At 40.2% G+C, this 17,241-nt stretch overlaps 1 protein-coding gene across 13 annotated transcripts in view; it reads left to right on the top strand.

Moving 5' to 3' along the window:
- Positions 1–17,241, top strand: part of Sox6 (SRY-box transcription factor 6) — a 550,414-nt gene that overhangs the window by 416,882 nt on the left and 116,291 nt on the right. For 8 of the 13 annotated variants that reach the window (XM_050143185.1, XM_050143179.1, XM_050143183.1 and 5 more), the window contains one exon: positions 11,559–11,682. In XM_050143185.1, the coding sequence (XP_049999142.1) occupies positions 11,559–11,682 (124 nt within the window). The remainder of the gene's footprint in view (positions 1–11,558; positions 11,683–17,241) is intronic. The other 5 variants (XM_050143186.1, XM_050143191.1, XM_050143184.1 and 2 more) reach the window with 1 other exon arrangement.

Below are 17,241 nucleotides of genomic sequence, written 5' to 3' on the forward strand. Positions count from 1 at the left end.
TCCTGGTTCTGTTGAGAACATTTTATTCTTTCAGCCAGGAATGATGCAATTGGTGAAGGTTATTAGCATTGTCTACAAATTATAGTAAAGAGAAATTTCAACTGTTAAAATTAGAAAAAAATCTTGATAAATGAATGAAATCAATTTTAAAATTGATTAAAGTTAGACTTATAGCCAGCCCCAAGCTCACCATCTTGAATTGTGCCTGGAGGTTTCTATTCTTGTTCCCGTCATGTGAGGATGAGTGAGGTTCGACTAGATCAAGCAGTTAAAAGTCTTTGGTCTTCATCAGGCCTCGGCTTGGTTTTTAAGTCAAATACAAGTTCTGGATGCATCTGTCACAAATTCCTGCAAGCCTGCTTTGTTCAAGGTCCCTTCCTAAGCCCTGGCGAGTACAAAGCCCTGGTCTTCAAGCTGCTTGAACAGGACTTTAATAAGACCAGCAGTTTCAAAAGTCAACCTACATTTCTAGATGAGGAATTTAATAATTGAACTGTGGTCATTGCTAACAGAATAAGCTTGTATAAAATAGTTGAGGAGTCAAAGCCAGTTTGCCTTCATTACAGGTCAAAAGTTTATGAAAGGTTTATATCTGAATGCGGCTGCTGCAGAGACTGGAACACCACATTCTTCACAAATGGGAATGGACTCACACGGCATTTGTACAAAATATGAAAAAGAAATCATTTTCATCTTGGCAAAACACTTTGATCATTGTGTATTTAATGAGGTTTCCACTTAAGAACAACAATCATCAGTCTCTAAAATGCTTCATACTTCTCTGGACAGAAGACAGGCTAGCAAAAGACATTCATCTTCACTAGTCTTTGGAAATATCCAGAGTAATTGACTAGCTCGGTCTTCTGTGATGGCCTGGTGACCACTAACTGTGACTATTTGCATAATAGTCAACTCTTCACTTCTGTAGTGATAACTGTTTGGATCTGATTAAAATTAAGACTGTTTTAGTTCTCTTGACTTTCCAGAAGTTGCAAAAATTGAGATTTGCTGTTCTGCTTTAACCAAACAAATGCACACATGGGGATAACAATATGCTGAGTTTATGCAGATTTTACAGCACGGATCTGAATAAAATGCCCACTAATAGACCCTTAAGGAGTAATAAACACACATGAATTTTCCTTAGTCGCACTCTAAAGTGATTTTAACATACTACTAGACCTTAACAATAATATTTAATTGACAAGATTATGCATTTGTATGGATTGAAAAGGTGGTAGATATCTAATTCCAAATGAATCATAAATTTTACTTTTGCATAACATGTTTTATTAATTTCTTTATGGCTGGGATATTCTATTTCTTTCCTGGTGGGATTTTCTTAAAACATAGTAAGGAAACTTAAGCACATTTAATTAACATTTATCATCTTTTTTAGAAAGTGATCTGACTTATGTACTCATAAATATTCTTGATTTTTTTCTGGTGTATGCACCATGGAAAGACTATGGAGCAATACTTAATAGAATCTTTTGGCCATAATTTGATTTTCTCCTTAAGCAAATCCTCCCTGCTTAGCTTACATTATTTCAAAGCAGTCTGATAGACAGGAGGACCTATACTTTGTGATGAGATGAGGCCATGGACATCTTTATATTTCTAGTGCCAGGCTACCAGCCATCCAGTGATAGACTGGGATATATATTTGAAGAGCTGAATTAATTGTGTCAAGCTCTTCATTTTTGTGGAACGAGGAACAAGGGACACTTGAATAGGAGACAATGGTAGAAAGTAAGTCAGTTAGTGTCAAGAACATGTTCTTTCCTCTGAAAAGCTCTGCACCTAGAAAACATACAGATAAGTGATAGTCTTCATTATTGGGATCTGGTAGATTAATAATATGTCAGGACACTTAAAATATGAATTGGGCCAGTGTATACCATATGCAATGGGTATAAAGAGGTATTGGGAAGGATGCATGTCTCCATCAGGACTGGGTTTGCTCTTTGGGGTATGTCTGGAGAAGTGTTGTGAGTCATGTGCCATTGGCTGAGAGCTGCTGTGCTCGTCCTTTCATGGACCCCTTCCCTCCTGATAACCAAGGAGGAAAGCAGAAAGGACTGGAAGGGGTGTGCATCGTTGTCATGAGGATGATGGAGCAAATTGATTGAGTTTTGCCTATTTTGTTCACTCTTGGCAAAGTTGTGGGGATAATGAGAAGCTGTGGTCAAGCTGTGTCTCTTTCATTTCTTCTGTAAATATTTCTTTCATGTTTCATTGCTTAAAGGTGTGGTTTGTAAGGAGAAATAAGTGCTGTGGCTGCTCTCTTAAGTTAACTTGTTGATGTGGAATGCATAGAATAGTGAGCTGTTTAGTGTGACCTTGACACAAGCTAGGGTCATCTTGGGAGAGGGAAAGTCAGTGAGGGATGGACTCCATTAGACTGACCTGTAGGCAAGTCTGTTGGGGCATTTTTCTGGATTAATGACTGATGGAGGAGTGCCCAGCTCACTGTGGGTGATGCCATCCTGGGAAGGTGGTCCTGAATGGTATAAGAAAGCAGGTTGAGTAAGTTGCAAGGAGCAAGCCCATAAACAGCTTCAGTTCTTGCCTCCAGGCTCCTGCTTGAGTTCTTGTCCTGGCATCCTATTGAGTGACTGTGATTGGGAGGAGTCCATTCCTCCCGGGTTCCTTTTAGTCATTGTGTTTATCACAGCAACAGAAAAGAGCCAGGGCAAATGGTATGCCTGCAATATAAAGTTAGCTCTTTGTTAATTTGCTCACCAAAGAAGAATACTGAAGTAAAAGACCAAGTTTTGTAAACCATCTTCTTCTCAACCATCTTATGCCCTGGCAATGCTGAACCATGTATGGGTAGCCTGTATATGACGGTTCTATTGAACTTGTTCATATTGGGTTTTATGGTCTAAGTTGATGTGGATGACTGACAAGGTTTCTTTTTCAAGAGAACACCAGATCCCATTGCAGGTGGTTGTGAGCCACATTGTGGTTGCTGGGAATTGAACTCAGGACCTTTGGAGGAGCAGGCGGTGCTCTTAAACTGCTGAGCCATCTCTCCAGCCGAAGTTTTGTAAAGGATGCTGTTCAGCTATACTATATTTAGTTGGTTCTACCTTTGGGAAGCTCTTCTTGGCCAATTAGTAAGAATTTTGAAAATTTTGGAGGACACCGAATTATATTAAAATTAAATAATTAAAATAGTCTGTTGTCATACCGGCACCCAAGAAAGATGAGAAGATGAGGAGAAAGGGAAGAGAGAGTAGATAAAAAGGAGAGGGAGCCAGAAGGAAAGAGATGGTGAGATAAAAACCCTCCTAACAACAGAAAGTAACCAAGCATCATTTTGTGGGTGAACTACATCATCCACCCAGTGTGCATGCGTTGACTGTTGGTGGGAATCTGGGTACAAATTCTCTAGGAGAGATATGTTTCAGACCTGCTCTTGCTGGGATTTCCCTTTGATTATTCTCCAACTGCAGTAAGATAGAGATTTGCTAGATAAGGCAAGCATATACAAGCAAGGTTACCTGAGGATGTACATTGACACTTTCTTCTGGAACAAAACACTGAAATCCATAACCCTCTGCAGCTGTAGGCACAATGTTACCACAATGTGGGAATTCTTGGTCTTGTTCTAAACCACTGGTCAGTCATTGCACAATGTCTGTTAGGTTCTTATCCCTATGTTGAGAACAATAGAGTGAATTAAAATAAATATGCCACTGGTTGTTCAGGGTCTTTGCATGTATTTAGAAAGACATGGCTAATGAATTGAAAAGCTTGGTGGATACTTGAAATTGAGGTCAACAGAATTCAGTGTATGGATTTTCTAAGAAAGAGCAGAGCAGAGTCTTCTGGTATTCCACAGCACTTAGCAGAACATTTTCCACTAAAAAAATGTACTACTGAGGCAAGAATATACCCTGCCAAATGAGACCTTCTCCTACATAATCCTCCAAAATTAACTGTTCAAGTACTATGGTTTGATGTGTACTTTATGACAAAGAGGGGACTCCTGTCTACATTTGAGAGTTCTTCATATAAGTTTCCTGAGCCTTTTATTCATTGTTCTAGATGCTGTGTTTTTTACAGTGATAATAATGCATTATGCAAATGACTCAGGTGTTCTTTGTAATGAAAAGTGTGGCAATTCCAGAAACTGACCCTTCACCATCACCGTGTCTGTCTGTGTTCTACTTCTGCCTCTCTCTCTCTCTCTCTCTCTCTCTCTCTCTCTCTCTCTCTCTCTCTCTCCCTCCCTCCCTCCCTCCCCCCTCTCTCTCCCTCTCTCTCTGTTTCTCTCTGTCTCTCCCCCATGGTGTACACATATTGGAGATTTTCTATCTAACATTTCAAAAAACTTTCTCCAATTAAACCACATCAGGAATTATATTCTAGAAATAAATCATTAAAAAAATAAAACAAAACAAAGCAAACCTCACTTGTCCAGTCTTTAAACTTAGGCACAGACATTAATATGCACATGATTTTTCAATACAAATACTTATCGCATATCACTAAAAAAAGTGAAATCATCTCCATGAAAAATAAAATGAGGCCCCCTGAGTGTCACTCTGTTTGCATATTAGCAGGCAGCCAGGTCTCTGCCAAGTTGCTCTCTGACTGACTGCTACAGATGCTCTTTCTCAAGTATTCTGAGTCAGATCTTTAGTGCAAGTCTTCAGGGACAAACAATAGCACCTGTCCCTCACAAGCTATCAGGCAAGAGTTAGCCCATTCATGTATCTTTAATGAAGCTGGGGGCAGATGGCAAGAAATGGCATCGTCAACAACTTAGCACAGGGAAAACAAAGGCATGAGTCTTGACACAGCAAAGCTATTTCATGAATTTGGAAGGGAGCGGACCCAAGTGTTTCACACGCATCTGCTGCTGTCTTCCATCCTGAACGATTCAAGGAACACCCTACCAATTAAAATTTCTAGGCATGCAGCCTGTCGGATGGAAGATGTTTTCCCCACCCTCTCTGAAAGGGAAATACGTTAGTCAGGGTTTGCAGAAGGGTAGGACAGGGACACAGTTGTGCTTGGGGGTCGTTTGTTCTTCCAGGATGCACTAAGCTTGACCCGTGATGAGGTTCTTCCTTCTCATTAACTCACTCGATACCCTGCCAATTAGTGCTTTCTTCCAAAGCAGTAAAAATAATGACATTTTCATGCTGAGATTTATTTTGGCTACATCAAGCTTTATTCTTTGTACTAATAAAATCATTTTCTTCTCTTTATCTATAGAATAATTAAAGAATATCTCAATATATGCAAGGAAAGTTACAGTTTCAAGAAAGAGAGGTGCTATCTGAAAATTTGATATGTCCACATGACAAGACATGTGGAGACTGGTTGCTCTTTGATGGAGTGTGGGGAATTTGATTGGTTTTATCTTTTAGTAAAATTCTTTGGGAAGTTGCCTTCTCCCACGTGACTACCCTTACCAGCAAGTCACCAAATGGGCAAGTGGGATATGCGAAGGAGGAGAGAAGTCAAGATAGATCAAAATTTTCAGAACGCATAGACCTTTATTTATTTTCATAATGCTTCATCTGCCCTAGCCACTGACACCCAGAGCAGTGACCTTAGTTCTCAGCCTGTAGAAGATGAAGATATTTTGTCTGCTCTGTGCTCTTTGTGTGGTGGCCGCCAAGCCCTCTCTCCCAGTCTTTACTCATTACTCAACCCTTCTTTCCATTTTGTTCCCATGTTCAACAGACTATAGTGTACACATGGAGAACCTGCTGGTGAGCAGGCTGTAGAAGATGATAGAAGTATCAACGGGCTTTTTCACTCTTGCTAATCTTTTATGACAATGTTTTCCACACACTGGGCAGATCTGAGTAAGTTGTGGGAATGCCATCAGTCTCCTTGTGCTCTAAAAGTATAAATTCTAATATCTTCCAATTGAGGGACATGAGATAAAGGCTGTCTGTGATCTCACTGCATTGTTTACTACAACTGAGTGAAACTACAACTTTGTCTAGAAAACTGTCAGTTCTTTGTTATTACAAAGAACTGCATTCCTAATGCCATTTAGATCTGCTTTGTAAAATACAACTTCATGCTTAATATAGCATGGTAATTCATAGTAGAAGCTTTAGCCCTGACAAGCACAAACTTAGATATTGATCTGACCTTGGATCCTGGACATGCCATTCTTTAGTTGGTAGAGTTATTTAACTTCATCCAGCTTTGTCTTTCTCATTAATTGAATAGGGCTAAAACTGAGTGCCTCATGGGTTCGTGAGGATTAAATGGGACAGGATAAACACATCACCTTTTCAAGGGAGACGTAAAGGAAACAATGGAAGCTATTAGACAGAATCACCACTTCTCTAATTAAAGCTCTAGGAGGAAATGTCATGTCTGCACTCAGACAGCGTTCTTACCAGTGGATGCCTATCCTGGCTTTAATAAAGGGCTCTTTGCCCCGCCATATCATTGCTTTATTTAAAATGAGTGAAAGGCAAGATGCTGGGTATGTAGCTCACTGGTAGAGCTCTTGCCTGCATGCTCAAAGACCTGGGTTTGATCCCAATCACTTGGAATAAAATGTTAAGGACAATTTCATTTTATGGAGCTAAATGATCATAGCTAATGGATGCATTGTAATCGGCGATTGGAATTAGTGATAGTAAATATCAAGAGCAAATGAATTCTGGGTAACAGTGAGAGAGCAGAGGAAACTTCATTTAAGATTTGACAGTGCTCACATCATCCAAACTCAAAAAATGTTTTCAAGAATATGGTCCTGACATGCAGAATTACTATCAGCTGGAGACCTCCGGGTCCCTTGGCTAAAACCAATCTCTCTTTTTATGACTACTGAAGTCACCATGTAATAACAAACATACTGCGTAGAGTGACTGGCAGTTCTGGACTCTAGGTTCAGCTGTCAGAGGCTGTGTAACTCTAGGCTTGGATCTAAATGTGCTGGTAATTGGTTCGCTTGCATGTCAAATTTGAGGATTGGACTAAAATGGGGATTCTCAAGAAATGGTCCCTGGGCCAGCAGTGCCAGCTTTATTTGGGAATATCCATGAAATGTCCACAATCCAACTTTGCCTTCAACAAAAATTCCCCAAGTCCGTAAGGGTGGGGCAGAACACTGCCTTAAAGGACCCTCTGGTTTGTTTGGATGCACATCAAAACATTACCACTCTCCAGTAAAATTTGGTTTTAATATTTGGATAATTGGACCTCATCTCATAGCATTTGACTCAGAAGTGCTGTGTACCCAGACCCCGAGATTTTGCTCTTTGAAAATGCGGCTGAAGCTGTTGGCCAGACACTGCGTTTGCCAGCTACTAGCCTCGATCTTCTCTGTGCTCCAGTCCAGCTCTGGGTCCATCAGCACTTCTGCTCTCATGTGTCTCTGTTCCTTCTCTTTCCTTAAACAGCCTCTGGATATTAGTTACCAGTGAGGACTTTGTTTTTTTAAACTTATTAATTTTTAGAGTGTGATAGAAAGGAATGGTCCCAAATTCTTATAGAATGAGTTAAGGAAACACCTATACTTTTGTTATTTAGTGTTAAAAACAACCCCAGGGACTGGAGAGATGGTTCAGTGCAGGGTATTTGTTGTGTGCATCTGAGGATCTGAGTTAGAATTCCCAGAGCTTACATAAAGCTGGGTGTGGTAGCACACATCTGTCATCCCGGTACTCTTAGAGCGAGCTAGGAGACAGAGGCAGAAGAATCTCTGAAAGCCTGCAGGCCAGCTAGCCTAGCATTTGCAGTGATCAATGACAAAGATGCTCTTAATCAAGGTGAAAGGTGAGGACTAGCACCCGTTTGTCCTCTGACCACCATAGGTGCGCTTATCTAGACACACAGCATTCACACACATGAACATACACGTTCACACTATAGATACCATAAAAAACACATTATATGCATAATAAAAATCAAACAACCACATTCATTTGCTAAACGCTGCAAAAACAGTACCTTCAGATGGGCAATCACAGCCAAGAGCTAAGGCCTGGCCCCTGTCAACTACTCCTTGTGTTGTCTGCTCCCCAACATGGCTGATGGGAAATTTGGTTTCTTTCTGAGATGCTAACTAATAAGGAGCAGTAGAGACTCATATGTCTCATCTCCAGACAGTTTTTGTAATTCCACCTCTTCTTTTTTTCCAAACTTTCTTCTTCCTAGAAACTTGGGACTGGATTACACTTGTCAAGACATATTGTCTGCTAAATGCATGACGAACCTCCACTTTCTCAAACGAGTGACTCCGTTAGCGCATATTTTCCTTCTTGGAAGTAGAGTTATGAGTAAGATCCACTCTTTTCTGCTTATCCATAACTTGATAATTTTCTGTTATCAAGTATACAGAAAACTAAAGAGCCAATTTTGACTATAATACTGTATCACCGTTACGTTAGTGAACGTGCTGTTTTGGCTTTGGTTGTCTGTTGTATCCTCACAATGACTGTGTAAAGCGCCTCGTCTGTGTTCACAGCTACGACAGATAGAGTCAGAAGAGTTAAGACTTTCAAGACCACACAGCTCAGAAAATATAGGGTACAGACTTGGACTTGGGCTTATTCCCTAACAAAGACAGTGTACGTTCTCAATAAATGTATGCTGTGTAAATGAAGGATGTGCATCGCGCTATCTTCTTTTAAGAGTACTTTTGTCAATTCTTTTTAACACAATGCAATTTGGTCATGTTTACCCTGCTCTTCTGCTCGTCCGTCAGTTCCTCCCAGATCTATCCACACCTCTCTATACCTCTGTATGTCCTCTTTTTTATTTTATTTATATGAACATTTTGCCTAAACATATGTATGTGTACCATACACATGCCTTGTATGCACTGAGATTAGGAGAGGACATCAGGTCCCCTAGAATTGTACTAACAGATGCTTGCAGGACTCCACGTAGGTTTTAGGAACCAAACTCTGTCTTCCATGAGAGCAGAAAGTGCCCTTAACATCTGGGCCATCTCCACAGCACCCCCCTGCACCCCATCACTTAAAAGGAACTCATCTAGTACAATTTGGACTGCCCATATTCTCCCTCCTGAGTGGGAGACCATCACCTGGAGAGTGGTCAATCTATGGGGGCCACATCCTTAAAGAAAACTGACTCTGTGCCCCAGAAGCCATCAGCTGTCCATAACTCCTCAGAGGTAGAGAATCACAAACTTTCCCTTCTGTGCTGGAAAGTTGCCGGCTTCATCGTGTGCAGGCAGCCACAGCTGCTGTGAGCTTGTGAGCACAGCCATCCTGTCATATCCTGAGCACACTATCTTCCTGACCCCGACTTCTTAGACTCTTTCTGCTCCCTCTTCTGTGATGTTCTCTGAGCCTTGGAGAGGTGGGTGATATAGATGCCCATTTGTGTCACTCCACTGGCACTAGCTTCTTAATGGTAGATTTTTAGTAATCAGAGAACCATAAAGTTGGAATGACTCCATATGTTTTGTGTATGTGTATAAATACACACACACACACACACACACACCTGCTTATGTAGAAGTATTCAGCAACTCTAGGGAAAAGGCAGGTGCTGCCCCATCTCAGAGACATTTTTGATAAGCTTATCAGAAAATTCATCTTTCTACAATGCTTTGCTAAAAGCATTACATCCTTCTTGAGACTAGTTCTCTCCCTCTCTGCTCTGTCTTCCATACATGACACATGACATGTTATTCTCTCTCTCTCTCTCTCTCTCTCTCTCTCTCTCTCTCTCTCTCTCTCTCTCTCCTTCCTCTTTCCCCCCTCCTTTTCTCCCTCAAACTGAGTAGGAGTGATTTCTTCAACTGCTTCTCACTTCCCTAATACACAATAGCAGCTTATTACATTGGTGGGTAAAGAAGAAGGAAGAAAAGAGAAACATGTTGCCTCATTTTCAGGGTAAAGCATCTGCATGGTGCTCTAGGCACATGTTAGGACCACATTTCTGGAGGACCATGAAAGGGTGCCCTATGCAGCTGTCACTCATAAAGACATTGTGTTCTGTTTTCTGATATGGAACATGCCACTTTCATCTTGGCATCGCACAGGGCCACAGGAAATGGGTCGAACAGCAAACCTGGTGCTTTTCTTTCAGGCTAAAGGTGAAACATGGGCACCAGGGGCTCAGCACCAGTTTGAGCAGGCTAAGTCTGTTCTCCCATGGACAAAGCTTGGGCTTAGCTCAGCTAAAACAGAAGAAACAGCTGCTCAAAGCTACTTTCTGTCACGCCCCGCTGGCAAGGTAGTAATTGCACAAAGACCTTTTTATTATAAGTTGATTTTCCTGAGAAATGAATTCAGAAAAATACTGTAAAGTGTTTATTTTTTGCTTGCCCTTTATTAACCCACATCTTGGGGTATTCCCCAGAGAAAGACTGTCGGCGAATGAAACCTCTCAGACTTGCACAGACACATGTGCACGATGTCCCTGGCTGGGAATGGCCAGGGCCGGGAGAAGGCAAGCTGGTACTGTTTAGACAGGGGCATCGCTCATATATGGTATTTTACCTAAAGAAGAGAATTAGGAATTTAGGCCGGGGAACCATTTGGGTGTGTGGAATTGCTGGCAAACACTGATATCTTAAATAGTATATAATGTAGCCCTTTCCTGATTTTAAAAAGCCATAGATTTGTCTAAACCAAAAGACTGTGCCTTTTGGCACATTTCTGTTCTGATCTTTCAATGAGGAAAGTCCCATAGCTCAGCCTGTGGACTCAGACCCTAAAGCCAGGACAAAGCCTTCCCGCTCTGCTGTGCTGGAACCAGGGCAACATGCTAGAGTGAAGAAGGGAACTAGGAGATTAAAATGTGGTTTCCAGGAGCATGATTCTGTCATAGCTCTGATTTCCTTTATATGGAGTACAAATACTGATGGAGAGGGAATATTTCTCTCTTTTGCATTTTTGTGGTCTTTGATACGTTTATTGAGGTCAAATGAAATCTGATATAGTAGGATTTATTATGAGTTGTTCAGTGGATACAACTCCATAATTACTGAGCTACATGGCAGTGCATAAAGCTGACAAGCAATTTATATGTTGCATCGAGGTGTGTATGGCAAAGGATATTAGTTTAATTGGGCGCCAAGATATAGTAGCCTTAAATCTGAAGCTCTGTGTGTTTAATATAATGCAGCGAGGCTTTGGAAGAAGCTTCTCAACGAGGGAGACACAGCTTCTGGAATATATAACAATTAGACGTTACTTTCTGGACCAGGACACTGAATACTTTTTCATGACGATGCTCAGAATGCAATGTAGGGGAAAGGGCAAAGCCTCTCACTCACAGGGTGAGAGAAAGGAACATTTAGTTTTCTGTTCTTTCTTTAAGAAAAAGGGTGAGAAAAACAAGTCAAGAGCCATTAACCACCTAGTGGAAGCAGGGGTGTGGTCGGGCTATGGTGAGTCCATGGCATGGATGTCCTGATGGCATCTAAGGAGAGGCCTTAGGTGAAGTTTGCCTGTGTTTTCTCAAGTTCAGATCTGGAAGGGGTTAGAGGCGGGTGGCCGCGCAGGCACCAGAGCACCTCCAGCAGAGAAAAACAAATGCTTCTTGGCGACATCTGCTCCCTGTCTGATCACAGGCTCTCTTCTGTTTAGCAGGTTCAGGGGCACATGCCTCCGCTCATGATCCCAATTTTCCCACACGACCAGCGGACCCTGGCAGCAGCTGCTGCCGCCCAACAGGGATTCCTCTTCCCCCCTGGAATAACATACAAGCCAGGTAAGTGGAGAGCTGCGGCACAGTTTTGGAAATGCTCAGGTCCACATGTTTTTACTCAGTAGTCACAACAAACACAGGCGCAGACAAGGGAGCTATGGATAAAAACACACACAAAACAGCCTATTTTAAAGTAAAACCAGGGCTGGGGAGGCGGGGCATTGTAAGAACTAATTCATGCTAAACTAAAGTCTCTAGAATTTTGACTTTCTTTGCTCACATTTGAGTTTGTTCTGAACTCACAGATGAAGTCCTGTGCTGCTCTCGCTTCTATCTCGTACATACACCTTTACTGTTAGCTGTGTCTTCGGTTGTTCACGGATCTTTTCTTTCTCCCTGGAGCTTCCACACACTGGAAAACTAGTCACATACAGTAGAAAATGCTGCTGTTATTTTTTGTAAGATTTCTCTCAGAAAAAAAAAGTTAAAACTGCTGATTTAATTAGCTCACCACTAATGGTAAAGTTCTTTTTCATTTTGGTCTAAATAATGAAGCATTCAGTAATATTCTTCATTCATCCTTGAACCTCAAAAAAAAAAGAGCAGGTCACATAACCTTGTAGTGAAATATGCTTTGAGATGATTTAGCAAATGTTATGATTTTTCTTTTTTCCTCTGAGTTTACTGGACTCCTGGGGAATTCAATTAGGGGCATAATGGTTTGAAGCTCTTTCAGAGCCTCCTTGTAAACATGGCTTTAAATGTTTAAAGATAGGTTGCCAAAGGAATCCAATGTAAGAAAATAGCCAAGTACACAGAAGCCAACCTCAATTTCATTTGTGCGTTCTTTGTAAGTGACCTCAGCTCAGAAGTAGTGACCTTGTTCTGCTCATTAATAATTTCTGTGTCAAGTTCTTTTTAACACATTAACCTGATTATATGAACCACCTAGTCAGGGTATAGCCAATCTGAGGGCAGCAGTTTCTTTGCATATGTGGCTTCAAATGTGAACAAAGGCATTTAAATATGCCTGAGCCACAAATATAAACCTCCTCGCAGAGATGCTACAGGAGCAGATGGAACAGCCCGGAAGTCTGCCCATGAACGCCTCACTTGTGTTTGGTAGGGAACTCCCTTCCCTGTAAGGAAGGCATCTGGGGAGACTCAGCTGATCCAAGGGATGCCCGTGCTGAAGGACTGCTCCATCTGAGGGCTGCCAAAAAAAAAAAAAAAAAAAAAAAAAACAACCTTCAAACACAAAAGGTCAAGGGTAGGCTTTGGAAATGATAGGTGTACAATGATGTTGAAAAGTTCTGGCTTTTAAAACACATTGTATTCATTTTTTTTCTTCATCATTAAATCTGTGCAGATATTCTAAAATCTGAGGTACTGCTGGTTTCCACATTTTAGATTAGGAGTGCTGGTCCTGTATTCCCATGAGGTTTTTAGAAACCTGAGTGGAAGAAATTATGTCTTTCAAATTATTAAACATTCGATTTTCTACAATGGAATTCTCATAGCAAGTTACCCCTCCGCATTCGGTATAAGAGAGCACATGTCCATCGGCTCTGAGTTAGCTCTTTGTGGCAACTTCATTTCGACATTGATGTAAACTGAGTTTATTGTTTCATCTTGATTCAGAGCTGGCATCCCTGAGCCAGTTTGGGGAAAGCCTTTCAGTATTTTTCTGAAACCAACAGACATTATCTGTTGGTTTAATATTCTTACCGCTAATATTCTCTGCAGCTCCAGACCACACATGGGCCTTGTTCTTTGCTATTGTAGACATCTTACTGTATGGTACTTAATTTGATTATAGCAATGGCGTCATTTCTCAGGGGTTAGATATGGCTATGTGTTCATTGAATTAAGGTTGTTTCTCTCCCACAGGCATTGTTGAGGCTGTACCATGTAAGATGGGAACAATTTGATACAGAACTTAGTGACTTTTCAGTAAACTCAGAGATGTGTACTTGGATAGCAAAGATGTGCTTGGTTAGGCTGGCTAACCCTGTTGAGAGCAGCACAGTGGGGTCAGGTTTGTAGGAAGAGTCTTACTCACAGGCAAGCTGCTATCTCAAGGTATTTTCTATTAACCTAAATCTTTTATCAAATAATTTATGCAGTATTTTAAGTTCTTTAATATTTTGGTTAATCTAAACTTTATTATAAATACAAGCTATGTTTGAAATGGATTTAACACTCTTAAGCTGTGAGTGGAGAATTTACAGATTGGTGAAGCTAAGCCGTGCAGTCTTTGGTCGTGACAGGATGGGGAGAACACTGTTGGACTGGAATCTGGACAAGCAAACCTTCTGCCCCAAACCGAATCCTGATCACTTGACTTGAAATGTATATATGAGCAACTATAAGATATGGAGACAGTGGCATTCATTCCTATCTGGGTCCCTAAGTGAGAAGAGGAACAAGTGCTTTCTTGTCTTTATAAAATGGAACATAAGAGCTTCTTCCATCTCTCCCTCCTGGAACTGCAATATTTTCCTGGTGTTTTGAGCTGAGGAAACTGATTCACCTGATTGAACAACTGTCTTGATTGCCAGAAGCAAGGACCATTGTGGGTTGTCTCTCTCTGCTTGTTGAAATTGGCCAAATTGAATCCTATGGTCGAGTAGTGTCATGGACACATTTAGGGCTCTGAGCCTTCGCTCCCCTCCAGGTGATCTGACTTTATCTCTGGAAGTTGCAGGGTGCCAGCTATGGTGCCCACCACATGAGATCTTCCATCTCCAAGTAGTTGAGGAAGCTTGCTGCCAGGATATGGTATAGGAAGCATCTTCAGGGGGCATCTCTCAGACTGGCATTTATAGAAGTAGCTTTAATACATTCTAATCCCTCAATTTTATTCTTATTTGGTTCTAATTAGAGACATCTTTCAGATAGGGATTCACTAGGGCCCAGGACGTTAAGTTGCTCTGCTTGCTCTCATTTGTGAGCCCTAAATGCAAAAATCAGAGAGACAGTAACCACATTTGAGCATGGATGCCTGAAATCAAAGGAGAAAACCCCTTCACAGTTGCCAGCCTGCAAAATAAAACCATGTCCAACCTGCTTTGTATTCCAAGGATGAGGCCGTTGACCACTGTCTTATGTAGTTGGGATTTTAAAGCCATTATGTGCCTGGACCCTGCAGGTACTCCTTGTTCTACAGTGTAGCTAAGGCTTATTGTGTGGCTGCTATGTAAAAAAAAAGTCATACACAAAATATAGAAATTGGATATCCACATGTTTTGCAAGTGGGCATCCAGTTTTTCTCACACAATTTGTTGAAAAAATCATCCTCTTCCTTTTAATGGTTGTGACACCTTCTCAAAAATAAATTGAATGTATGTGTGAGGGTTTATGTCTGGCTGTTCACTCTGCTGTGCTGGCCAGCTTGTCTCTGTGTCAGTACAGTCCTGTAGACTACAAGTCAGTGTTCAGGTGGCACTAGTCCTCTGCCTTTACTCATCTTTTAAAAGATTGTTGCAGTTTTGAGGGACTCTTAGAATTAGGTATGAGCTTAAAAACTACTCTTTTCTATTTTGTGTAAGGAGTTATTGATAGGAATTGCCTTGAATATGTAGATTTCTTTGAATAGTCTTAACATCATAATAATGTTGTCTTCTTGTCAATACAGATACTTCTTTCTGTGTATATCTGTCTCTACTTCTTTCATTAAAAAATATCCACTAACAAATGAAGATTGTACGTATTTATGGTGTCCCCCATGGTGTATGTTTTGATAGATGGGTAGATTATATAATGTTCAACCGGGTAAGCCTACCAATATCCTCAAACATTTGTAATTTTGTTTTCATGCTGGAACATTTAAAGTCCTTTCTTCCTGAAATACATACTTCCTCTCTGTTGTGACCTGCAGTCATCATGCTGGGCAGTGGGATGCTGGGGCTTGTTTCTCTTAACTGCATCTTAGTACTTATTGATCAAACTGTCTTCATGCCTTCTTCCCTTTGAGTTTCCATGACTCTTTGACCATCGCTGTTCTGCCTCCAATTTCTATGACATCGACATCTACTGACTTTAGATTTCTACATATGAGCAGGAGCATACAATCCTTGTCCTTCTGTGCTTTGGCTTGTTTCTCTTAACAAAATGGTCAGTTTCGTGCATGTTAACACAAATGATACACTTTATCCTTTTATGGTTAAATAGTGCTCCATGTGTGTGTCCACATTTTCCCCCATTTTTTTCAGTTGGTGGACACTTAGGCAATTTTATGGCTTCATTATTTATTTCAACAGTGTTTTATAGTTTTCAGGGTGTAACTCTTTCCATCTCTTTGGTTAGATTTATACCCAGGTGTTAAATTCTTTTAGGCAGCATTATAAATGGAATTTCTTTCTTAATTTCCTTTTGGCTTATTTATATTTACTCTTGGCATAAATAACTAAATTGAGAATTTTTCTGTTAATCCTAATACGTGTATACGGTGTATTATATATGCATATACACATATATATGAATTTGTGTGTGTGTGTTCCAAAATAGATTATTTTTTACTTTTCTTACCAGTTTGGATGTCTTTCCATCTTTTTATTGTGCAGTAGTACTGGATGGAGCTTTTAAGACAGTGATGACTGGCACCAGTGAGATGGGTCTTGTTGTTTGGTTCCTGGTGTCTTGGGGAAGCTTTTAGTTTCTTGCCATTGAGTACAGTGTTAACTGGGTATCTTTAATTAACTCTTGGTCATTATGAATTTTTTCTTTTACTCAGAGTTCTAGAGTCCTCATCACAGAATGGTTAAGTATGTTTTTTATATAAATTTGAGATGATCATGCAGGACTCCCATACACACCTTTGTTCTATTATGTAATGCAGTTAATTGATTAGATGGAACTACCTTATAATTTCTGGGATAAATTCTACTTGTTATGCAAATAATACTTCCAATATTCTCTTGGCTTGAATTTGCTCATGTTTTCTTAAGGATACTGCATTTACATTCAGAAAGAATATTGGTTTTAAATTTTCTTTTCCTGTGACATACTTACCTGTCATCAAGCTATTTGAGGCCTTATAGAATAGAAAAGAACTATTCTCTTTTATTTTTTGGAAGGGTTCATAAAGGTGGTATAAATGCTTCTTCAGCATTTGACAGAATGCTGGGGAACCCTTCTAGTCCAGTCATTTCTTTGTTGGGGTTTTGATCACTAATTCCATTTTTTTCTTGTTATAGATTTATTGAGATTTTCTATTTGAGCTTAAGTAGTTAGGTAATTTTTGTGTTTTCTGTTTCTTCTGAGTTGTTTAATTGCCTGGCATACAATGCTTACAGTTGTTAGCTGATTTTTCTTTTATTGCATACCATTTGTTGCCAAGATAACCCCATGTGTGTGAGTAATCTCATTAATTTTTATAACTACCCTAAGATATAAGTGGGGATAAGTGGTGTTCTATTTTATTAAATGAAAAGAATAAAATAAAAATTTTAAGTGTTAATTAAATTTTCTGGAGCTTCACATCTCAAAAACAATGGTTTTAGCACTCAGGCTAAAGTTCTCCAGATGGATAGCTCATACTCTTGGGAGAATAATATAAATGGGCATGATTTAAAGGAACTTTTAAACTTTTTGTTTAAAATATAATTTTGAGTGAGTTTA

This window comes from Alexandromys fortis, unplaced genomic scaffold (genome assembly GCF_014885135.2).
Source record: "Alexandromys fortis isolate MF-2015 unplaced genomic scaffold, M_Fortis_MF-2015_v1.1 scaffold_45, whole genome shotgun sequence".
NCBI lineage: Eukaryota > Metazoa > Chordata > Mammalia > Rodentia > Cricetidae > Alexandromys > Alexandromys fortis.